This window comes from Ambystoma mexicanum, chromosome 7q (assembly GCF_040938575.1).
Source record: "Ambystoma mexicanum isolate Mex_15411 chromosome 7q, UKY_AmexF1_1, whole genome shotgun sequence".
Taxonomy (NCBI): Eukaryota; Metazoa; Chordata; class Amphibia; order Caudata; family Ambystomatidae; genus Ambystoma; species Ambystoma mexicanum.
In genome coordinates this window covers 120,852,633-120,879,432 of record NC_090941.1, presented here as the reverse complement: position 1 = coordinate 120,879,432, position 26,800 = coordinate 120,852,633, and the positions used below count along the sequence as shown (strand labels likewise).

General features: G+C 42.4%; 1 protein-coding gene across 2 annotated transcripts in view; it reads right to left on the bottom strand.

The window, feature by feature from the left end:
* Positions 1-26,800, bottom strand: part of GPR143 (G protein-coupled receptor 143) — a 450,704-nt gene that overhangs the window by 343,880 nt on the left and 80,024 nt on the right. For both annotated transcript variants that reach the window (XM_069639113.1, XM_069639114.1), the window contains exon 3: positions 12,645-12,739. In XM_069639113.1, the coding sequence (XP_069495214.1) occupies positions 12,645-12,739 (95 nt within the window). The remainder of the gene's footprint in view (positions 1-12,644; positions 12,740-26,800) is intronic.

Genomic DNA, 26,800 nt, shown 5'->3' with positions numbered 1-26,800 from the left:
AATGTGCAAGGGGACGCGCTTGCTCCTCCGAGCACCTTCTGATGGCCTGGGGCAGTGCTTCAGGGGCACTCCAGCTCCTGCGTGCATGTGCAGGAACCAGGAAGCGCTCTTTGCCTCCTGGTTACTGCTCATGCTGTCAGAGCCGCAGGGCTTTCAGGAAGGCTTCTGCAGGGAGGAGCATCTGGCCCACGGCAGAAGGTAAGACTGAGTTTAAAGTTTAATGTGCATATGAATGAGAGTGAGAGTATGATGTATGGGTGCACCTTTGAATGAGCGAGTGCATGGTATATGGGTGCGTGTGGAAATGACCAAGTGAATGCTATGTGGGGATGAGCAAGGGAATGTTGTGTGAATATATGTGCGTGGGCTTCTGTTTGCTAGACTGGGGCACTGATTGTGGCAGCGGGATGTAAGAGGGGCAAGGATGCGCTGATTTTTCTTTTACTGTTCTGAGAAACCTGAAGGTATTCTCACTCCTACTCCCCTTGGTCTCTCTGCGCAGGTGGCCAGGGAAAGGCCATCACTCTTGGATCCTGACCGTGGGGGTGGAAAAGCGAGGGAGGATCACCTGGGTGAGTATTTGGAGTGGGGTATCCTTGGGTGAGACATGGGATCCCCCTTTCTATTATGACAGTCAACCTCTCCCTCACCCAATTTTTATGGACTATTACAAGGCAGTTTCCTCCATTTTTCCACATACAACACCTGACAGAACTGAGATGAAGAAGAGGCAACCAAGAGTGATGAAGATTACCTATTTTCACCATTTTGGTACTGGGCCGAACAAGAACATGCATGCAAGGAACTGTGAGGGTCAGGCATGTCCCTCTAATCATGGTCCAGCAGGGACAATAAGGTTTTCACACCTGCAGCCTGTCAAGGGGCTACAGGTGTATAAAGGAAGACTCACCCAGCAGCTGAGGGAGAAGGAGAAGGGGAAGGAGAAGGAGAAGGAGAAGGAGAAGGAGAAGGAGAAGGAGAAAGAAGGAGAAGTAGAAGGAGAAGAAGCAACAGGGAGACCTGAGTGCAGAAGAGCAGCAGGGGACCCATGTGAGGAAGAAGCCCTGGTGGTCTAGGAAGAAGAGCCATCGGACGAACACAAAGGAGGCTGGTGTGTGTCGGACGGATGCTCCCACGTCATGATGCTGCCAAAGAACCTGCAGTGAGTAATGGTCAATAAACTTTAACAATTGAGCGCATATTGAATACCGAAACTATATGAAAATGGGACTTTGACATATACAAGTATATGACAACATTAGAAGTCTGGCAAGCAAAAAAGACGAAATGTAAGAAAAGTAAGAATCTACTCAATAACATAGAAATAATTTCCTGTAAAAAAGAAAATATAACAAATCCAACATTCGCAACAAGGAAATGTTTTTTTCAAAATGCGAGGTACCAATGAAATGCAAAATAAGAAGGAAAACAACAAGTTCGAATTGAAATAAGGAAGCAATAACAAACGTAGTTTCAAAACGTGTAAGATAAGAGAGAATAACATGCCCAAACCAAAATGGCGATCGTCACTAACAAACGTCACGTGATCGCAAACTTGAGAGACACGTGATGCGGAACATCGGCATCAATATGTAACTAACACAGCCGCGAGAATCGAATATGACAAACAGAAGAAACAAAGGCGGACCATCGCACACGGGGGAAGCACGGAGATCACACAAACAACGGTAAGGCAACAAGGATGTTAGAGACTCGGACAGATTAGGACCGCATGATTGTGCTTTGTGTGAAAGTAGATGTTAAATATCTCTACGAAGTCAGTTACTACTAAGGGTTAAAACATTACTATTTTCACATTTCCCATGTAGACGTATCGTAAAAACATTGGAATCCAGCGAAGGAGCACATAAATGACGAACATAACATTTGATATTCCGAAAGAAATAAGAAGGTAATAATAAGTTTGAATTTAAAAACGGATATACAATTGTTTAAAAGCTTAATAGGTAAATAAGAAAATCGGAGAGCCAAAAAGGCTTTTTTCAGAAAACAAGGCATTTTTTAGAAACAGTGGAAACCGAAAAGAATTATTGTCTCATATATATTGGATAATAACCATGTTTTCATGTTGGACTAAATGATCAGTATTAGTTTAAACAACAGAGCGACAGAAAGCAAATTAAACAGTGACGCAGGTTTTTCTTTTACAGGCAATTTGAAACACAGATGCAATAGAACAGTTACATATTTCAGTGATTTCCGAACCATCAATACAAGGATAAAAAACCACAGCAAACAAATATCAAACCTAACAAGGAACAAGGAAAGGCAACTGAGTAAAGTAAACTCGAAGCAAAGCAATTGTGTAGAACAGATAAACACAAAGATCCTCCTGAAGAACCGTCAGATAAGTAGACGGGGAAACACGTGTCGAGGAAACAATATAAATCAAAAGAGGACAAGTATTAAGAGGATATAAGAGGAACAAGCAAAAAGCAAGCAGATAAAGGACCTAAACAAAGTATAAATAATGAGCACATCAACAGACTGTAAGATATTTATTACAGTGAAAAGAGGACACAAATAATTCAAAAGAGGACAAGTATAAAGAGGACACAAGAGGAACAAGCAAAAAGCAAGAGGATAAAGGACTTAAACAAAGAGAAAATAATGAGCACACCAACAGACTCTAAGACATTTATTACAGTGATAAACTAAGTGCATAACTGCAAGACATTTATTGCAGTAATTAGTAACATGTATGCTTAATAAAAAGGCTCCATTTCAATCAATACAGTATTGTTCTGTTGTTTTTTTCAATTTTTCAACACTTGGACAGCCTGAGGGAAACTGTATTTTGAATTAGAGCTGCCAGTTAGACTACAAAAAGGAAGAATCTTTAACTAAACAACCTACACACATCAACAACATTGGGCGCCAGTAGCTGTCTTAAGGCTGATTTTCTACAAATTTAATTAGGAGTACCAGGCAGCAAAGGCAGACCATTTCTCACCTTACTATCACTAAATTTACTATCATGTTGAAGAATTTTGCAAATAGAGATAAGGAAGCGGAACGTCTTTTTTCAAGCCAGACTATTAAATCGACAGCCAATGATGAGACTCATACCAAGTCACTCAGACAACTCTTCATTGAACAAGAAAGATTACTAAAAAAAGAGATGTCAAGATGGTGGGACATTAAAACCTTAGAAAAATATTTAGAAGTAGGCAGAATTCCGAGAGGCCTTAGAATATGTATCTTCCCTTCATTTGAGGAAGACGACATAGACAGCCTAAAAGATTGGGAAGAACTCTTGACAAATACGTCCAAAGAAATGATACATAAACTAATTATAAATGCAAAGAAAACACATGAAAAATTATTGAAGGAAATCGAAACTATTAAAGGACAAATAGAAGCACTAAATATCCCAGAGAAAACTTTTAAGAACTATGAGATCCTGGATAAAATCATAGAACAACACATGGAAGCAACAAAACTTAAAAAGCAACGACAATTTATAAGAGATGAAATGGACTATAAATTCAAGAGAGTATACACCTTCCAGAAACCTATCACCAAACCAGTACAAAAACCAATGCCTCACAAGTCTAGAAAACCAAGTATGCAACAAATACCGTCCTCGTCAGACACAGACTCAATAAGTGACAAAGATTTAGACCCAACACAAGCACCAGCAGAGGCAACAGGCACCCAAGATTCCAGTTTATCCACAGCATCGACAATTTTTTTAGAAGAATACCAACAATACGAGAAGATGAGAAGTTACCCAAGTTGGGCAAAAATACCCAACAGACAACCAAATATCGGCAGAGGGGGTCAAGAGGACGTAGATCATATGTACAGAAGAAGCGAAACACAGAACCCAGATGGAATGTTAACGAGATCAAAAAATCTACAATTACAGAGGAAAACTTAACTGTGAATCTTACCAACACTGATCTTCCACCGGAATTGATTCAAGCATTAAACAAGGGTTTATCATTCTGCCCTTCCAGTAATTGGGATTACTTCGATGTGAATAAAGATCTTTTGCTGTTTTGCAGAAAGCTCAAATTAAAATTGCACTTTCTCAACTGCATTAGTGAAAATCGGAGACCTACTAATCAACCAGCATCTGAATTGTCAGTGGATCATGTTCTGAAAACTTTAGAACTTTTAAACTTACCGGAATCAGAAGATATACACACAGTAGAATGATTTTCAGAAGAACAAAACATTATTTTAGGATTATCAGCCAGTACAAAATTAAAACCTCGATCCTCCTTCATTCCAATTTTACCAGAAGGCAACGTGGTAGACATATTCTACAAAGCGGTACAAAAAGATCCCAGATTCATATATTTGAAAAACAGTCAACCAAGAATAAGACAAAACTTAACCTTGAAAGAAAAACAAGCTATCAACAACCTTAGAAACAATCCAGACATCACGGTCAAAATGGCAGACAAGGGAGGCAACATAGTTCTCTTAAACACCATGGATTATATTACAATAGCTAACCAACATTTGGGTAATATCCAATGCTATACAAAATTAACCACAAATCCTCTTCCAAAATTGAAAGCAGACTGGAAACTGATGAGCGAGCATTGGAATAACATGGGCTTACTCACTGATGAAGAATATCAATACATGAACTGTACCCATCCTATCATGGCAACTATCTACTTCACACCGAAGATACATAAAGAATTTCAAGGACTACCACAGTGCAGACGAATAATTAACAGCATAGGGTCCTTAACAGAAAGGATCTCAGAATATATAGATCACCAATTGCAACCTCTGGCAGCAGGACTCACATCCTATATAAAGGACACCAAACACGTAATCCAGCAATTAGAAAACATCAACTGGGTACCCAACTTCTGGTTAGTTACCTTAGATGTATCAAGTCTTTATACTAGTATCTTACATGAAAAGGGCATAACAACCACAGAATATTTCTTAAAAACAAGATCAATATCATTTCTAGAACAAAATCGGATGCTATTAGAGATGCTTGACTTCACATTATGCAATAACATTTTTTCCTTCAACAAAGAAATATATAAACAAATTCAAGGAACAGCAATGGGGGCAACATATGCCCCATCTTATGCCAACCTCTATATGGGACATTTTGAGACAGAACATGCGTGGACCCATCCTTTTTTCAACATAACTAACCAGGTGACATATTGGGGCAGATATATTGATGACATTATCATGATTTGGAACGGCACAGAAAATGAATTGAAACAATACCATGAATTTTTGAACTCCAATAACTACAATTTGAAATTGACCATACAATACAGCCAAAGTAGTATCAACTTCCTGGATCTGAACCTCTTCATTGAAAACAACAAAATCCATACAACTCTCTTCATAAAGGAAACAGCAGTTAATAGCATTTTACATACTGCAAGCAATCATCCAAGCCACATAACTAAAAATATACCATATGGGGAAATGTTAAGGATTAAACGCAACTGTACAAAGACACAAGATCTTGAAAAACATGTAAGAGAAAGCATTAGAAAATTCCAAAATAGAGGTTACAACTATAAACATCTAATTAAGAGTTACCAGAAAACCAACCTCAAAACAAGAACAGACCTTCTTAGAAACAATCCCAGGAAAACACAAACAGGAGAAACCATAAGATTCATCACAACATACAACAGAAAAAATAAAACTTTGAACAATATTCTTAAGAAGAATTGGAATATACTACAAACCGACAAAAACTTGGAAGAACTAATGGACCAGCAACCTAGTATTACTTATCGGAGGGCTAAAAATGTTGAAAACATACTCAGTCCATCTCACTTTGTTTCAGAGAAAACGTATATCACCCCATCACAACAAATGTGGTTAAGAAATCCAATGACAGGACATTACAAGTGTGGATCCTGCAACCAATGACAATTTTCAGACAACAAGAAAACAGAAATCTCATTGCCCAATGGACAAACTAAGAAAATAAAACAGTTCATCAACTGTAACAGTAAATTGGTAGTATATGCAATACAATGCATCTGCACGAAATTGTATATTGGAAGCACTAAACGCATGCTTAGGACCAGAATCAGAGAACACATTAGGTCAATAAGAAGTGAAATACCCGAGACACCTCTGGCATACCATTTTAAGCAATATCATTCACTAACTGACATTGGAAAGCTCAAATATTTTGGCATTGAAAACATTGTAATTCCACCAAGAGGTGGAAATGTTGAAAAAATGCTAAGGAAAAGAGAGGCATTTTGGATTTGTCATCTTGATACATGCCACACAGGACTCAACAAAGACCATGCATCATTTCCTCTGAAGCAACATCAATGAATAAAGCATGCCATTGGGCTAACTAACAACACATATACAAGTATATGACAACATTAGAAGTCTGGCAAGCAAAAAAGACGAAATGTAAGAAAAGTAAGAATCTACTCAATAACATAGAAATAATTGCCTGTAAAAAAGAAAATATAACAAATACAACATTCGCAACAAGGAAATGTTTTTTTCAAAATGCGAGGTACCAATGAAATGCAAAATAAGAAGGAAAAACACAAGTTCGAATTGAAATAAGGAAGCAATAACAAACGTAGTTTCAAAATGTGTAAGATAAGAGAGAATAACATGACCAAACCAAAATGGCGATCGTCACTAACAAACGTCACGCGATCGCAAACTTGAGAGACACGTGATACGGAACATCGACATCAATATGTAACTAACAAAGCCGCGAGAATCGAATACGACAAACAGGAGAAACGAAGGCAGACCATCGCACACGGGGGAAGCACGGAGATCACACAAACAACGTTAAGGCAACAAGGATGTTAGAGACTCGGACAGATTAGGACCGCATGATTGTGCTTTATGTGAAAGTAGATGTTAAACATCTCTACGAAGTCAGTTACTACTAAGGGTTAAAACATTACTATTTTCACATTTCCCATGTAGACGTAGCGTAAAAACATTGGAATCCAGCGAAGGAGCACATAAATGACGAACATAACATTTGATATTCCGAAAGAAATAAGAAGGTAATAATAAGTTTGAATTTAAAAACGGATATACAATTGTTTAAAAGCTTAATAGGTAAATAAGAAAATCAGAGAGACAAAAAGGCTTTTTTCAGAAAACAAGGCATTTTTTAGAAACAGTGGAAACCGAAAAGAATTATTGTCTCATATATATTGGATAATAACCATGTTTTCATGTTGGACTAAGTGATCAGTATTAGTTTAAACAACAGAGCGACAGAAAGCAAATTAAACAGTGACGCAGGTTTTTCTTTTACAGGCAATTTGAAACACAGATGCAATAGAACAGTTATGTATTTCAGTGATTTCCGAACCATCAATACAAGGATAAAAAACCACAGCAAACAAATATCAAACCTAACAAGGAACAAGGAAAGGCAACTGAGTAAGGTAAACTTGAAGCAAAGCAATTGTTTAGAAGAGATAAACATAAAGATCCTCCTGAAGAACCGTCAGATAAGTAGACAGGGAAAAACACGTGTCGAGGACACAATATAAATCAAAAGAGGACAAGTATTAAGAGGACATAAGAGGAACAAGCAAAAAGCAAGCAGATAAAGGACCTAAACAAAGTGTAAATAATGAGCACATCAACAGACTGTAAGATATTTATTACAGTGAAAAGAGGACACAAATAATTCAAAAGAGGACAAGTATAAAGAGGACACAAGAGGAACAAGCACAAAGCAAGAGGATAAAGGACTTAAACAAAGAGAAAATAATGAGCACACCAACAGACTGTAAGACATTTATTACAGTGATAAACTAAGTGCATAACTGCAAGACACTTATTGAAGTAATTAGTAACATGTATGCTTAATAAAAAGGCGCCATTTCAATCAATACAGTATTGTTCTGTTGTTTTTTTCAATTTTTCAACCCTTGGACAGCCTGAGGGAAACTGTATTTTGAATTAGAGCTGCCAGTTAGACTACAAAAAGGAAGAATCTTTAACTAAACAACCTACACACAACAACAACATCGGGCGCCAGTAGCTGTTTTAAGGCTGATTTTCTACAAATTTAATTAGGAGTACCAGGCAGCAAAGGCAGACCATTTCTCACCTTACTATCACTAAATTTACTATCATGTTGAAGAATTTTGCAAATAGAGATAAGGAAGCGGAACGTCTTTTTTCAAGCCAGACTATTAAATCGACAGCCAATGATGAGACTCATACCAAGTCACTCAGACAACTCTTCATTGAACAAGAAAGATTACTAAAAAAAGAGATGTCAAGATGGTGGGACATTAAAACCTTAGAAAAATATTTAGAAGTAGGCAGAATTCCGAGAGGCCTTAGAATATGTATCTTCCCTTCATTTGAGGAAGACGACATAGACAGCCTAAAAGATTGGGAAGAACTCTTGACAAATACGTCCAAAGAAATGATACATAAACTAATTATAAATGCAAAGAAAACACATGAAAAATTATTGAAGGAAATCGAAACTATTAAAGGACAAATAGAAGCACTAAATATCCCAGAGAAAACTTTTAAGAACTATGAGATCCTGGATAAAATCATAGAACAACACATGGAAGCAACAAAACTTAAAAAGCAACGACAATTTATAAGAGATGAAATGGACTATAAATTCAAGAGAGTATACACCTTCCAGAAACCTATCACCAAACCAGTACAAAAACCAATGCCTCACAAGTCTAGAAAACCAAGTATGCAACAAATACCGTCCTCGTCAGACACAGACTCAATAAGTGACAAAGATTTAGACCCAACACAAGCACCAGCAGAGGCAACAGGCACCCAAGATTCCAGTTTATCCACAGCATCGACAATTTTTTTAGAAGAATACCAACAATACGAGAAGATGAGAAGTTACCCAAGTTGGGCAAAAATACCCAACAGACAACCAAATATCGGCAGAGGGGGTCAAGAGGACGTAGATCATATGTACAGAAGAAGCGAAACACAGAACCCAATTGACTTTGAAAGAAACCCAATATATCTTAAATGCCGAACTATATGAAAACTTAAACATTGAAGCAAACAAACATATTGAATATCGAACTCCCTCGTAGTTTGGCTCTGAAGCAAACAAGTGTACGGTTCAAACTGAATATAATGAAACAACCTAAAACCACTTGTGAACTCTGAACTGAAATTCAACTATAATGAATCTATGTTGCACAAAGAGTTACATTTAACCAGAAAGTTGCATATATTAAAGGCTGAAGGAAGCCTAAACAATCAAATGTAATGAGTGCAGTGTGGCAAAGCTACAACTTGACAAGGGACGTATGATACATGGTGGCAGAGCCACAATACAACCAAGGATATGCAAGATGAATATAAGAGTACACCCTAAAGCCAAGAGACCAATACAAGGAGTCAAGTGGAGGCGACTTGGGCACAGGAGGCAGTGTCAAGAAACCTGCATGTGGGCTAAGGAACCCAGGGATCATGGTTGAGCAACATATGATGGGTGAACAGTGGGGTCTGAAAACTGTGCCTAAGCCAGGGAGTCCTAAACGGTGAAAACTAAAGGACACCATGAAGCAAGCCCAATAAAACCACTGCAATACTTTTGAAAAGACTGAAGCAAGTGAAGCCTTGGGGAAAGGGATCATGAGGCTTGAGGTATTATACTTGTTCTCTTGGGAACCAAGTCCACAGACTCTTTTGGTTTGGATTGTGCAACTTAAAGTTTGGGCAAGGGAACCGTTTTGAACTATATCAGCTTCAACTGGAGAAGGTAAACTTTGAGTCTTTTTGTTAATGGAACTTTCATATGCTTGTGGAGAACGTTCATATTCTTGGGAAAGGGGAGCTGAAAGAAAGCTGTAAGCTGGAAGAAGCTCAGAACTTTGCGTTAAACACTGTTTCTTTTGACTTTGCAATCCCTACACATTTATTGGTTGTAGTTCTGAGGGCAAGGATAGGTTTTGGACACTATTAAGTACAACTCTTTGACCCAGACTTTCCTTAGTTTTATTCAGGTAGGGAAATCCCACCATAGCATAGGTTAAGTTAGGCTTTCAGCCATCCTGACATTTAAGCTAATATCTTTTTATGTTTTATTTTAAGTCTGTTGTCTGTGTCCTTCTTCATGATGCCTTCACACTGAACATCTATGATAAAGCAGGCTTGATAAGTGACATTACATGACTACACTGGCATTTTGGTGCAGCTAGTCCTGACATGGAAGGGCATGCACAGACAGGTAAGGTTAGATAAAGTACAAACGACACTGACCTGAACCAAAGGCAGTGACTGGAGAGTCTGAGAAATCCCCTTAGAGGCTCTGACACTCCTGACACTAATATGTGAGCCGGAGGAAGCAGAAACCCCAGGGAAACCTTCTTCTGGGGTACAAAACCCGTGCTGGAAGCCGGGCTGGGTGGTGGCAGGAAGCAGACTGCATGGAGTCGTCTGGTGTTCTAGTAGTAGAGTGCGTTGCTTGGCGCAATCTGTGTTCTGAGGTAGACTGAAGTGTTCAACAAGAAAGTAGGAGTTTAATGGAGGACTCGGATAACATGAAGGAGTAAAGTTTCCTAAAGGTATCTTGGCAGACTACCAAGTCTCAGTCCTAGAAGAGGCTGCTGTTAAGAGTTTTCTATGCACAGTCTGTAAGAGAATGATAGGTAGAGAGAGTGAGAGATTATAGAGAGAGAGAGAGAGAGAGAGAGAAAATGATATGCGTAAAGTCTCTCTACCTGCTGTGGGCTTCCGCGGGATTGCAAAATTGTACGAGAGAAGTTCGAGAATCATAGCTGGGTCGTGATAGCAATGCAGGGAATACTTAAGCGGAATGTCTTTCTCGTGTTGTGGGGAAGAGAGAAATGTGAGGTTTCAATGTGATGCGTGGACATGGAAAGGTTAGGAACCGGGTAATTGCCATCCGTAGCAGGAGACTAGTCGGGGGCGTGTCTATGTTGGCGAGCGTGTGGAGCTGCAGCGGGTTTGTGAGAATGCCAGGAAGATGGTCCGGGTGAGCACAGAGAAAGGAAATGAAGCGGCTGACGGAAAAGGACAAACAAGTAAGTATAACTGCAAACCTAGGATAGGAAAGGAATTTTGCTAGGACAGGCGTGATTTACGGAGCGTCTTCTAAAGGAGTAGCTATGCAAAGTGAGGCGGCTTCAAGCTGTTGATATCCCAGGTCTCGCTGCAAAGAGGGAGGAGTCAGGCGTACGGCTGCAACAACTCGCTGCCGTTGCACAGGGTGTAACAGTCTGGACGCCATGTTAGGGAGAGTAAGAGCCACTGCATAGTATAGTCTCTGATGGTGCCACCATGACCAACGATGGTAGGGAGACATGGGAGACTTGACAAGTCTAGCCATGTCTTACTCTCATGTGCCATTTTTTACTGGGCCTCTGTAATAAAGCAAGCGTGATAAGTGTTATTATGTGGTGAGAGTGAGATTTTGATGAAGCCAGTGTCGTCATTTTTTACTGTGGCATGACATTTTTTACTGGACAATATATGATGAAGCAAGCATGATAAGTGTTATTACATGGCTAGAATGGTGTTTTTGTACAGCAAGTCTAACCACTTCTTACTGCGGCGTGGTATTTTTTACTTGTCATCTATGATAAAGCAAACATGATAAGTGTTAATACTTGTTAATACTTGTCTAGACTTGCCTACATTATTGCAGCTAATTTGGGCATTCTTTATTATTGTGGCATAGCATTTTTAATGGAAAATGAGGCTCTTCTTATATGTGGATACTGCCATATATTGGCAGAACCAGCTAGGACATGTTTTCTTATACCATCGTTACTGGAATTATGTGCAAAGCAAACATGAGTATGTTCTTATATGAGAATACAAACATTTATTGGCGCAGCCAGAGTGTAAATGTATGGACACATCCAACGTGAAAATGTTTTTTACACTGGCATATACTGTGGGGAAGGCATCAAGAAAATGAGTTGGGAAATGCTCCTGTGCACGGTTCGTGACTTGCATCTATTGGATTCTTTCAGGAGCTACCGTACAAAACCGATTGTAAACTGTCTGGATTTGTACCCAATTTTTCATAGAAAGTGTGCTGCATAAAACGCCATTAAAAACCATTATTCAAAACGTTCCCTGGGGTCAGAACCACCGGATCCCGCTTGGAATGTTTTTGGCTCCATCACTATGCTTGGTCGCCCTAGCATGTCTTTGACAAGTATTTACGTATCACCAATTAAATAATTCACCAGCGGCCACTGATAGCGGCAGACATTCATGTACTGTAGTCCCATACATTACGACCATAGGACTGAAATCGTTCGTTTTTGGATTTTGTTACGTTGAGATCTGATCACTTCTCAAAAGGTTTGAAATGCTAGGCCTGTTTTTATGGAAGTTCCCCTCGGATGCACTAATCTGCAAATAAATAATTGCAAACAAAAAAACTCACAGTACACAGATTAATCGTAATAATTGAAGATTTGGGAATGTTTACATTGCAATGATTATTTGGTAACATCATCCTCAAATGGGCACTCTCTAATTCAGCACCACACGCCATTGAGTGCTATGAGACACAGGCTGTGAATGCTCTGAAACATCTTTGACAGCTGATATTAGTATGTACTTCCTACCCCAGTTTATCCAAGAGATGTTTGCTAACTGCAAAATACGTTTAATAATAGAAGTACCTTATTCCAGCAGATCTTCTAACGACTAGGTAGGCATCCACTGCATAGCAAAACAGCCACCAGAAGCAGGCACTATAAAACAGTTGTATCCACACCTGTAGAAAATTAACAATGTTCATCAATGCCCGAACAAGTGAGTGAGTGTATACCTTATAACAAAGACACAGACAGAATTAAAATAGCAAAAACAGGAATTACAAAAAAACAAAATACATAAGTAACCAAAGAGACTATGTGCACACATGCAAAGGCATGTTTACAGCTGTTTTCTGAACAAACAAAAAAAAAGGAAAACAACTTAGCAAAGGACAGAAAAGGAGTTTGAGCAGGAGACTCTAGGTCTAGATGAACGTTCCCAATAACAAAGCCGAATCACTTGAAGGTCTTGTGATTTGTCAGGACAAATCTCAGACGAATTGTTTGAAAAGTGCATCTGACGTTTGTCCACGTGGTTGTAAGGAGGACAGGGTCCTGGAATTCCCATTCAGTCTCAGGCAGCTTTCAGAGAAGCAGGAATTTGTTGCTGGAGGCAGGCTTAGGATATTTAGAGAGGTTTAGGGATATTTAGAGTAGTTGTAGGAATGTGGATAGGGAGTGTCAGTGAGTGCCTGGGATCCGGTCAAAGAGAGAGATTTAGGGTTGGTTTTGCTTACACAGCACTGTGTAATTCTTTCACTCAACTGGAGTGGGTGAACCACAACAGGGCCATCTCCAGAGATTTGAGGAGGGTGGTGACACACCAGTCGATGTCCATCTCTTGAAATCCGTGTGCGAGACACGTGTCATTAGGTGGCACTGTGCAAGAGAAGCAGGAGACTTGTGCGAGAGTCACACTCGATTGATCTTGATGGGGGGGAGGAGCAGCAATTCACAGAGCATGGAGACACACTAGTCAGTGTCCATCTCTTGATGAGAGAGCACTAGGCACGCGCGATCAAGCAACACCAGGGAGGGACGGCAGGAGTTGGGAATCCATGGGCACATCTTGTGGGCGATTGACGCTCAGATGATTTTTCTGTGAAAGAGCTGCAGGGATTCAGGGAGGCAGGTGTCACATCAGTCACTGTTCCTCTCCTGACCAAAGTGGGGTGAGACATGTGTCATTGGTTGCTACCTGGAAGGAGGAGCACAAAGAACCGGCAAACAATGAGGGCAGCTTGTGGGAAGTCACACTCGCCTGATTTTGCTGGGAGGGAGCAGCAAAGATTCAAGGAGCAGGTGACAAACCAGTCAATTTCCGTATATTGATGTGAGTGGAGGAGAAATGTGCTATTGGGTAACACCTGGAAGGAGTAGTGGGTAGGAGCCAGAAGTCCTTGAGGGCGCCTTGTGGGCGCGTCACTCTTGCCTGATTTTGCTAAGAGGGAGCTGCAGAGATTAATGGATGTGAGTGAAAAACCAGTGAGTTTCTGTCTCTTGACGCATGTGGATTAGACACCTGCCATAGGATTGAAACGTAGAGGAAGGAGCACAAGGAGCCAAGAATCCCTAAGAGAAGCATGTGGGAGGGAGAAACAGAGAGTGAGAGAGGCAGGTGACACACCATTCACGGTCTGCCTCTTAATGCAAGTGGATGAGACGAATTACATTGCGTGCCACTTGTGAGGAGAAGCAGAAGAGGGAGTGGGAAGTGCCAGGAATACTTGAGGGCAGCTTATGGGAGAGTCACACTTTCCTGATTTTGCTAGGCGTAGCGGCAGAGCTTAAAGGTGGGGGGTGGCAAACCAGTCAGTGTCCGTCTCTTGATGCAAATGGGTGAGACATGACCCATCGGGTGACATCTGGGAGGGGGAGTGGGAGGAGCCAGGAATCCATAAGGTCATACTGTGGGAGTGTCACACTTGCCTGATTTAGCTGGGCTGGAGCAGCAGAGATTTAGGGAGGCGGGTGGCATGCCAGTCAATGTCCATCTCGGGTTCTGAGTGAACGAGTCACATGCTATTGGGTAACACACACATAGGAGGAGGGGCAGGGTGAGCCTGGAGACCTTGGGGGCAGCTTGTGGGAGAGTCAAGCTTGCCCGATTTTGCTGGCAGGGAGCTGCAGCATTTCACGTGGGTGCCAGACAAACCAGTCAGTGTCTGTTTCTTGATGCAAGTGGGTGAGGCACATGTCATCAGGTGACATCTGGGATGAAGAGCGGGAGTAACAATCAATCCCTAAAGTCATCTTGTGGGAGAGTCTTACTCACCGGATTTTGCTTGGAGGGAGCAAAAGAGAATCAGGGAGGCAGGAGAGACAGCAGTCAGCTTCTGTCTCTTAATGCAAGTGGAAAAGACACATGTCATTAGGTGGCACCTGGGAGGAGGAGAGATAGGTGCCAGGAATCCTTGTTGGCAGCTTGTGGGGGAGTCACACTCACCTGATTTTGCTGGGAATAAATGCAGTGATTGAGGAAAGAGGGTGGTACACAAGTCAGTGTCCTTCTCTTGATGTGAGCGGATGAGACATATGCCACCGAGAGACCGCTGGGAGGAGGGGCACTTGGAGTCAGGAATCTGTGGGGGAATCATACTTGCTTGATTTTGCTGGGAGTGAGCAACAGTGATTCAGGGAGGCAGGTGACAGAATAGAGGACAACTGCTTGTGTTTTTCTCTAAATTAAACATTTTATTAAAGAAAAAAAATTCAAATAAATCCTTGCTAGTCCTATTCTATCAGGGAATTCCCTACCTAGTCTAAAGGCTAAGGGAATAACTCCTACAATCAACAAACTGGCCCTCACACTAAACAACAAAATATTCAAAGGAAATCAGAAACACCATAAAAGAGTGAACAACAAATAACTAGTATGTTGGATGGCCTTCACCTGTCCTGGGTAAATTCCCTCCCCTGGGTTGTCGAAAGTGAACTTCTAAAATGGAAAGGGAAAGTCTTGAACCCTGTTCTTATCAGTTCTTCAACAGGTTCAAAGGGAAAGAAAAGTCTTAAACCAGTTTTCTAAGTTCCAAATAAAAACAAAAGTTCATCAAACAAAACTCCACTGGCAACACTTCTTCAGCTTTAAGTTGGAAAGATCCCCTTCCGCTTCCAGCCAAGAAAATAGCACCAATGGTAATCCTGGATATCCTCTTTCCAAGATTGCCACAGTTCAAAGAATTGATTAACAGCTTCTCCTTCCACAAGTTTACAAGTCGTTATGACCTCTGCAGTGCATTTGGTATAATTGTCAGGATGCTTCTTCTTGGGTTGTTGCTTTCCTCTTGACAACCACCCTTCTACTACTGTTAACGTGGTAACAGACTCCTTTGTTCCACAATATTCCACTACGTCACCAACTTCAATGTAACATCCACTTTAGGTATTTCTGCTTAATCTTATACTTCAGGATTATTGAGCAAATAAAGACACAACACTTCGACCTCCGCAGGTAAGCAAGGCACTCTTCTTTCCTATGCTCAAAGAAAAGGGCAGCCTGTTCGCGTCTTCTGTCTGCCTTACTGCCACAAATATAACCTGCCACTGTCTCAAGACTGACTTTCTCTCACCTTCAGCAGTCTCAGAATTACAGATTATTTGCTCAATCTTCTTTACAAGCACCCAGCTCCCTTTTCCGGCTGTATTCACACCTTCTTGGTTCCAGTAGCTACTCTGATGCTGTCATGCCACACTTCCAATTTCGGCTAACAATGTCAAACTTGTATCAGAATACACTGGACATTTAAGAACTTTGCAGATCAGGTGGATAGATCTAAACAGGACTTGCTTCACTATAGAAGGGGTTAGCCTTTTGGCTTGGGTGATGCTTGTTCTTATCGTTAGTACAACAACTTCTGAGTTTAAAGAATAATTGTTCTTAATACTAAAAGGTTCAGACCACTCTTTAATGTAGATCTTTAACCTTACAGGACTGCAAGTGATTGTATTCCCACGTAAAATCACAGAGAAGGTTTCTAACTCCTGTCAGGATTCACAATTGGCCACACGCAAGCTTCATTTGATGCTGGTGGTACTTGTAACAATTGTGAAAGACAACGTTAAGGTTTTCGGAATGTTCTAGCCGGCGTGCCCTCTTTAATTAGGACACGCAACCACTCTGGCAACAGTAATAGTTCAACAATGGAAAATTATATGCTTTTCTTCTTACGCGAACACTACAGCTTTCACTATTAGTGCATGATACATTTCCATTGTCAGCAACATTTTATTTCACAACAACAAACAGTTTATACTTGCTTCTACTCTTAAGCAAGTTTTGATGTGGTAACAGTTACCAGCAAGGTTTTCTGTGAACCTGATTGCTGAGCTTCACTCACCGGTTCTAGGAACAAAGAGGTTGCGGGCAAATTCACCTTCCGGACTTCTTCCACTTCTGTAACACGGTTGTCTCAGGTCCATCCACGCCAATTGGGAGTCTCCTTCACTCCTCTGTCCCTCGGCTTGCTTCCTGCTACTGGCCTCCTGCTTAAGCACGGTCACGGCTCTGCAATTACAGCCACTCGGTACACATAGCAAACCTCCACTCGTAGCACATCATTCTTAGTACAGTAACGGCAATGCAAGTTTTAAGAACGCAGGACCCTCTCAGTGCTTGCAGGTGAAATCTGTTGTCTTCACGCTCCGGCGTACTTTCTTTGATTACACTTCCTCATGCATTGCCAGCCTTGTGCTCTTCTGCTACTGCTACTGCTGCCAGCCTTCCAGTTCCTGCTCCAGCTCCTTCCTCCGTCGCTCTCCTGCTGCAGCATTTTATGCCTCATAGGTGTGTCAAGCCATGATGTCAATTGCCTGACCCTTGGAAAGGCTCTTAGGCCTAATTGCCTGTCTTCTACATCTACATGCTTTTTCAGCCCTCTTCTTCATCTCAGTCCCTATAGGATTCTGGGACATGTAGTTTACTTTTTCAAAGTTAGGCTTTTCTACTTCTTGTGTATTTTTAAGGGTAGAAGTAATTCCCTTGGTAATTTTAACAGAGGGGCTGTAGGTTTTAAGTTTGTTAGATGACGATGATTTAGAGAAGACAACATTTCCGCCATTCCTTATAGTGTACCCTTGATATTGAGGAGGGCATTTGATTTAAGGAATACAAATTACCACCCTAGATTTGATAGGAGGTTGAGAGACATTAAAATAACAATAAGCCATAACCTCTTCTGGCATAGTGGTAAGAATCTCCCTGTTAGGGGAAAAATACTGTGTCTCATCCCACACAATCGCCTCACTAACCAAGGCCCTGTAGGCACCCAGGTGATCCTGCCGCATTGCACCACCCCCAGGTGTGGATCTGTAAGCATCAGTCTTTTCCCGGGCCACCTGGGAGGAGACTTTAGGCAGGGTTTCAGTGAGGGATCCGCAGGATTCTTTACATTATCTACTGGGCATTTCACCTATGGGAAGGGATGATGACTTGTTACTGTATTGATACAGAGATGGCCCATCTGGCCAGCAGCACTTACGTGAATGACTCCAGTAACTGAAACTAGCGCCTAGATGCCTCAGGGCTTTGCACGCTGCTATAAATGCAAAAATAAATAAATAAATAAATCCCCTGCAAGTGTACAGTCAAGAGAGTTTTATTGTGTCCTGGGCTATTGCGTCTAACCACAGCAGAAGCCTTGTAGTGCTGCATTTAGAATCATTTTCACTTCTATAAATGAATGAGAATTTAATCGCAAATACTATCAGACAGAAGATGATGATAATAATGATTTTTGTGCAGTACATGTCAGACACTGAAAAGTGGAGCATGGTTACTTCGTTGCATGTTTGCTTGGGAAATGGATGCATGCACTAGTGACAGTGACTGACTGGTCCAACCCTGTAGTTGCCTTAAACATTCCATTGCACAGACTATACGGCAAGTCATGTTTTTGAATCCTGATCACACATTTGTAAAACATGTCCATGTTCTACAGGGTGTATCCTCCCTGGAATGGTCATAAGTATTTTCAGAGGGCATAGCTACCCACCAACTTTCTCGTGCATTTTCACGGGTTACAGCCGCCTACTAATGCTCTTTTATACTTTCACAGGGAGCGCCACCCACTCAGGTTCTCGAAACATTCTGAGGACACATCTGCCCCCTAAGGTTTTCAGTTTTTTGTTGTTGACAGGATACAGATGTACACTCATGATCTCAGGTATTTTCTCAGGCTGTAGCCGCCCCAAAAGTTTTGGGGGTTTTCACACAGGAAGCATCCGCCCATAGGTTTCTCTGTCAGTTTCACAGGAAGAAGCGGCCCAATAACGGCCTCCGGTAATTTCACAGTTCTCCAGCTATTCTGAAGACGGCTGCTGAACAGGTGGGAAGAGCCCCCCCCGTGTGAAGCCAGACCCGCCCCCATGACTGCCTTATTCACTCTCCCTGCACAAAGCCTTACAGGTGGGAAGGTTTTCCTCCACAAACCTCCTTAGGCTTCCCACCACAACTATGCGGTCCAGCTCCTCAGCACTAACCGACAGCCTGCAATAAAGGCAGTATTTGCTCCATGCCACATGATCTCGTCCTGGGGGCCCTGTCCAAAGATGTGTGCCATCAGCTGCGTTGAACACTGCCAGCAACTTCTTGTGGTGATACCAGCGAATGGAATCTGCCGCTGGACACAGTTGCCACTTTCACAGATGCTGATTGGGCAGCATGGATGGGCGTGGGTGTTGGCATGCGTGATATTGCATCTGTGCTGCACTCCGGCCTGGGTCATTCTAGGGCCCTTCCTCCTCATCACTGCTGGAGTGGGCAGTGGTTGTGGTTGCATTGTAGCTGGCCTCTGAAGAGACATGCATCTAGTTCATCCTGCTGTGTGACTGGCAAAAGTGGTTCTTCATCTCCATGGTCCCTATGGCCCAGCTCCCTTTGCCACCTGCCTTGTGCCCCCACTTGACATGCTTTCAAACAGCCCACCACCATAGAAAAGGCCACAGGCTCTTCTCCACTGGCAGTTCTATACCAAGGAAACTGCGGGGCGTGTGGGGGGTGGGAGGGTTGTGGTCACCGTTCCCTGAGGCTTCTTCTGGCTTCCACCTCTTCCTGGACCTGCCCCTCCTGTTACTCCTCCTCCCTCTTAAGTGGATCCAGCTCCTTCTGCCACACTTCAACAAGCTGGTGATTCCCCTGGACCACCTCATAATAGTCCTGCGCCTCCTGCGCAGCCACACCCTCACACTGCAGGTTAGAGACAACTTCCTCCTCTATGCCCACTGTCCAGCTAGGACCAAAACTAAACATCTACTCCACCGTGCTTGCTGCAGCCACCACCTCCTCCAATATTATGGACATTACTGCCTGATCCTCCGTTGCCACAGTGTGGGCCCACATTAGGCCCTCCCTCACGTTGACTCTTTGCTTGTCACTGCTAAGGCCTCCTCCGATAGCCCAGCTTGCTCTCCCACTCCAGAGGGCTCTACCAATGCCTCCAGTTGCCTCACCAACTCAGCAGATCAGTGGTGCTCTGTAGGGTCTGCCCTAGGAATTGTGGGGCCAAGTGCAGCAAAGGGCCCCTTAATTTGCATACGATGACATCACATGAAGTGACATCACAGGAAGTGACACCACTCCAACATGCCCTTAGAAGGATGAAACTTGAGGGGATTGAAACCCATGGCCAGGAGTTTAAACATACATCTCATCAATATGCATTTTAACCCAAAGGCTATAATTGCTGCATGCATACTGATTTATAACACACTAAGTATAAAGCTACTTTCTTGTCGTTCACCTGCCCCAACACACAAATAGACACTTGCTGTTTTTTTGGTTATTTGTAGTTTTGACATTTCCTTGCAACATTTGCATTTAATTAACAAATTAATAATTTGAATTTTACTGTGTGTCCCCTATCTGCCATGCACATTTTCTATACTAGTGAACAGTTGCATATCACATGTGGGGTTGCATGGCTCACTCAACCCTACACCCCACAGTGCAACACATTTGACATCTTACATTTTACTGGGTCAGATATTCTGTGTGCCCATTGTTACAAAATTGCATTAAATGTAGGTCACTTCACCTTTGCCTGTTACTCAACACAGAATTTATGAATCACAACCAGAGATTTCTCCGGCCTAATTAGGTACATATGAACTTTTTTGGGCCAGATGAAAATAAGTAAAAAAGGGTGCAATAGCTCAGTGGCTAATACATATGAGAAGGAATCAGGGTGCAGCCTGAACTTGCCCTGGTGGCTCTCACTTACACCTCTCAAGGCTCCAGGCCGTGTAGCACTCGACATTCCTAGCACTTCTTCTGTGGCTCACCCATGAGCTCAGACTCCACAGCATTGACCCCCTGCCTTCTTCCTTGCTGCACTTGCAGGTTCCGAATACTCACAAGGCATAGTAAGTTTATCCTGTTTTCCTCTCCCCCACTGCTCTTATATATTGTGTTTTAAGGTACTTTAATGTTTTTCCCACTCCTGCTCCCTCCCTTGCCATGTGGGCACTTTGAAACAGTATGTTCTTATTGTATAAGCGCCTAACAAGCAAACAATAAAATAAATAAATAAATAAACTTCACGGGGCTTCATACCAGGGTTGCAACTCCACCTATTACTCTTCACAACCCTGCAAAACGAGCCCCATTGCCTTATATAATTAACATTTGCATAAATGATTAATCACAAAAATCCCCCATGCATGCAGGGAAGTGTTGCACAATCCCTATAACACATACAGCAAGAAACAATTGTGTTTGTGGGTGTGCTATAGAAATGACCGATGCTACACAATGCGGGAAAAACAGCACTGTCCATCAAATTTACCAGTAGAATAATTTTGAGGAAGAGAACCGAATTTTGCACCATATCCAGAAAGGGAGGACATAATTTTGAACTGTTTTGTAAAACGTTCTCTATCCAATATTCCACAAAATACAAACACTCCTCTGCTGAGAAGATATGAGGGTGAAAGGGTCATGACACAGGTGGGGGAAAGGCTGGTCACAAGGGGGGGAAGGGGGGTAGTATGGGGAGAAGGAGCAGCCAACAGGAGAAGAAGAGGCTAGAGACAGAGGGGGAGAAGGGGCTGGTGACACAGGTGTGGGCAGGGAGAGGCTGTGACATGGGGGACAAAGTGTGAGAAGGGAGGTGACACCGAAAAAGGAACACCTAACATGGGTTGAGAAGGGGCAGTGACAGATGGCATGGGGGAGATGGGCTGGTGAACCTGGTGGCGGAAAGGCTGGTGACATGTGGGAAAAGGGGGAGAGGACATGGGGAGAAGGGAGTTAATAAGGGAGAGAATGGGCAGTTGTTCGGAAGAAGGGGCGCATGGGAAAAAGGTGCTGGTGACATGGGGCATGGTTGAATGGGCTGATGATATGGGAAGATGAGCTGGTGAAACTGGTAGGGGAAAGGCTGGTGACATGGGGAAAGGGGCAGATGACATGGGGAGAAGGGAGTTAACACTGGGGGAGAAGTGGCAGGTGACTGTGGGTGAGGAGACACGGAAAACAAAGGGTCTGGTGACACTGGGGAACTGTTAAGGGACCTCAATTCAGCACTCCAACTAAGTCAATGCCGAGTCTGGGATGCCCAAGGGAAGCCCTTAATTATATATTTTTATGACAAGTTCATAGATCTGGATGATAAACCCTTGTATTACGCCCCTCTCTTTGAATCCCCCTGACCTCACTAAGCCAAGAAGTAGGTTTGTTTTGCAAATTAAAAGATGTATTTGAAAAATTAAACAATATATATATATATATATATATATATCACACTTTTATAAATAAATTAATATTTGATAGCACACTTATGAATATGACAGTGATCAACAATGGCTAGTATTACACTAGCACACTTTTTTAATTACTTAGGAGTTGGTATAGAGAGGATACAGTAGCTGAGAATGCTTTTATGGGTTCAAGGAAATGCAATGATGGAAAAGAATGCAGCACAGAAATAACTGAGATGGTTTCCACAAGAGATAATATGATCACTTTTTCTTTTAACAATTCACTCCCCCCCTATGCAATATAAGGAGATGGAAGGAGAGCAGACCATTTTCAGGAATACAATCAAATGCAATACCACTTCAGTTCCCCCCTAGCAAGCTTATAGCAACAGGAATGATTTTAAAACACAGGCAAAAATACTTTAAATGTGACTTGCAAAGAAGTGAAAATACGCTAAAAATGATTTTGATTCCCTATAGGAGATTCAGGGTAGGTGACAGTTACTTTGAATTAGTTCAGGTCAACACTAGCAATGATTCATGAGGGATTATCAGGTTGAAAACGAATTTCAGCAATGCAATCAAAAGACAGTGATTTTTGACGGGTGAAGAAGTTTGAGTCAAATTGCAATTCGCGGCACGTTTTCCGAGTGCGTAAAGCGTGATTACAGAAAAACTATAAGGAGTAGAAAGTCGGTTTAGGGCTTGTTGGAAAGCTGAGGATTTTAGCTTTAAAATGAAATCTCGTTCCTAGCACGTATGGTTCAAAAGATACGGACGATTTTGTGGAGGTAGATTTTCAGAAATAAAGTAAGATTCAAATGGCAAATGACACTTTCACGGGTTCGAAATCACAGAATGGACACCCGATTTCTATGCAGTTCTAAATAGGTGAAAATGGGTTGAATGAGATTATTTTAAACTAAGAGATTGGTTTTGCACAGCTCTGTGGGTACTCACACTATAAATTTGAAATAGGACGTCAAGATCTGGTCAGGTTTGGGCTTCACTCACCACGGACGGTCTCTGGTACCGGTTCTGCTCACAGCAATCTGGTCTGGGTATGGTCTGTGGTTCTGGATCTCTGGTTCAGGTCTCAGCACTGCATGGCGGTCTGGATACAGCTCTGCTTTCTGGGTTCTGGCACTGGCACCGCGGTCTGGTCTGGGTCTCTGGTTCCGGCAAAAGTTCTAGCCAGAAGCGAACAGCACAGTCCAGCTGTTGAATAGTTTGGTTAGGTGGCTGGATTCTGAGGCCTGCTGAGAAGGATTCAGCTTTTGGTTCAGGCCTCTCTGCTTCAAATTCTGGAGTCTATCTGGAGTCTATGGTCCTTCTGGATATTGTCTGGTCCGGCAAAGTGCTTCGCAAGAAAGTGGAAAGTGACTGTGTCTCCTTGGGTCTCAGTGGCTCTTTTTATGTCTTTTGAAAGTGGGTGGGAAGGCTGACTTTCTATGCCCAACCCTCTGAGGATCCTGATAGGCTATAGGATTCTCTGTCTCCTGACTGGGGAACTGAATTGTGAGTCATCCGGCATCCTTTTTATGGCATACAGAAAGAACACTCCCCTTGTCACTTTGCACACAAATCTATTTTTGACTTAAATGCATATTTATCTATGTACAATTTTTCTGATATTATATGTCCAGTTAACATATTTTCTGTAGCACCAAACCATCCGATCCCTGTCTTTGTAAGATGTTGTGTTCACTTCTGACAGAATTCTGCCCTTTTCATCCAGAACACAACCTCTAAACTTTTCCAGAATTTACACAAATGCGCAAGGAATATGGGCATCAGATGATGAAGTGTCAGATTTTTAACATACATACATTTGGAGTAATACCCTATTTTCCGCTACTACCCCCAGAACATACCACAGAGTCCTAACATCTCTTAAAATGTGCACAGAAAAATCACAGGAATCATGATATTATTGATATAATTTTGACAATTATGTACTATGAATTATCCATCTTTCTAAAATTATGCTCTGGCCCAGAGGAGTGTGGTTTAGGTTCCAAAGCACATGGGGGAATTTCTGTCTGTCCCCACCTCCAAGCTCGGCTGGCTCACAGAGGAAGTGCCCCTCCCATTTCCTTCCGGGAGGAAGCCATTTACGACCCCCTGATTTAGCATTTGCCTGAGCCAAGGAAAGTTCATTGTTCTGTTTCTTGCAGTCTCAGGTACCCCTCCCCTAATTCAATCAGAGAGGTGTAATCTCCTTTTGGTGGGGGCAGGAGAAGACAGGCCAGGCCGGTGAATGCAGTTGCTGGGCAGGTTTCAACTCCTGTCGGGGGTAGTTGCCGGGCAAAATTCTATCTCTTTAAGCCAGGCTTCAGCCAAATGTCACTTTTGTTCCAGTTTTTCTTCATTCAAATCAAACTTACAATTTTGACACATGCAGCTAGACGCTGATTCTAAGTTCAAAACTATGACATTTAAACAGTTGCAACCTATGTGACACTCAAAAGTAGGTCACTCATTTGTTTTAAACATTTCGATTTTAGTGGCTTTAAGTCCAACTTCACTTAAACTGCGGACATCGACAGCTCAGCCAGTTTTGTTATGAACATTATTTTAGGCTCTTCATCTTTCCAGATTTGGTATGCACACAAGACTTTATTCTACCAGACGTCTTCTGGTGTTCAGTAAGATTTTTAATATCTTGCAATGTTTGAAATAGGCATTTTGAGCTTGCATTCAGAGAAACAAAGGTGATTTTAAAGTGCTTTTTGAGCTAACAGGCACTGCTGTTTTACCTTTGGAACCACGTTTCACTCATGGCGCTTCTGGCCCATCACGCTCGCACTGGTGGGTGGCAGGTCAGGCGACCATTTTGGTGTGCGCAAAAACTGCACGGTTTTCCTGGATTCTGGCGCCAATGTGGGCTTTTCGGCCATCTTGGAATTGTGAGAAGAATGGTAACAAAGGGAGAAGGAACAGATAACATGGGTGGAGAAGGGGCAGTGACACAGCGGAATGGGCAGATGACATGGGTAAGATGTGCTCTGGTCGTTGACTCTTTGGTGAATCATTCTACTGTGGTCAGTCACCCTTCTGGTCCTTGGCAGGTCGCTGTCTTCTGGTCCTCGGCTCATCTGGTTTATCAGCCCTCTGGTCATTGGCTCCCTGGTGAGTTGCTTCTCTGGTCCATCATTTCTCTAGTGCTTGGGATGAGGGTTGTGGTTGACTTTGTCACTTGATCGTTGATGGTGCAAGTCAATCTGCATTGTACCATAACCCCATGTAAGATTGAGGGATGCTATACATGCCCCATTCCATTTGGAAGTTGCTAGTTCAGCCCTGGTTTTAACTTTGTATTTGGGAACTTCTAGTCCCAGATTTCCCCATTATAAATCTGGGAGTACAAGTACCTGGCTGTACCTGAATCCTGGCTGCACCTAGCGTCGGGCCCAGCACTCACATTGGCCATCCCCCCAAATTTCACCATATTCAGATCCGACCGCATTAACTCAGTTGAAGGAGGGGTCGCCCTCATAGTCAAAAATCATCTTCAATTCAGATCCTGCCCCTGTGACAACCTGGAAGGCTACGAACTATTACTTATCAAACTCACTACCGACCCCAACACCACTTTCAACCTCCTCATCACATATAGAGCTCCCAACCACCTCAACCACCCTGAATCCGATATTCACCTTCTTATCACGCCCTACATCAAACCTAATACCAAATTCATATTACTTGGGGACCTGAACCTAGGATTCAATGATGCCTCTCATCACAAAGCAAGCGCCCTACACTCCTCCCTTTTCAACATGAATTTCACACAACTTGTGAATGCACCCACTCATGGTAAAGTCAGAACGCTAGATTGGATACTTGCCCTGAACGCAAGCCTGTCCATCGACTCCATCTCAGCCATCAACTGGTCTGATCACCACCTCATCTGCTTCCAAATTCCCACACAAGGAACAGTATTGAGGGAAATGACACCCCTTAACCCCATTGAAATAAGGAATACGAAAAACCTCTCAGCTGACACCATCACTCCTGTCCTGCTAGAGGCACTCTCTGCACAAACCTGCATAGACACAGACCCTAAATGCATCGCAGATTTCTACCATACCTGCCTCACGACCACCATTAATGCACTAGCACCAATCAAAACAAAAGTACCACGGCCAGCTAAACGCTCTAACTTCTGGTTTAACTATAAGCTAGTAGTGCTAAGGCGTAACAAAAGGGCAGTGGAACACTTCCACACAAAAACCAGAACAATAGATTCTGCAAAGGCATTCGCCAAAGCTAACCAAACCTACAAACTCACCTTAATAGAACAAAAAGCAAATGCGCTCAACACACGCATAAACAATGCAGCGTCAAACACCAAAGAGCTATTTGCCATATTGAAAGAACTGGAAAGTCTCCTACCCACCACAACCTCCCCCATAAATTCCAGCAAAGCATGGTGTACCACCATCCAAAATGCCCTGGCTTCTAAAATTGATACGCTCCAAAACAAAATTACAGCAAAAAAAACCTTACGGGGCAGCAAAGAACCCCTTACCTTATCGCTGGGC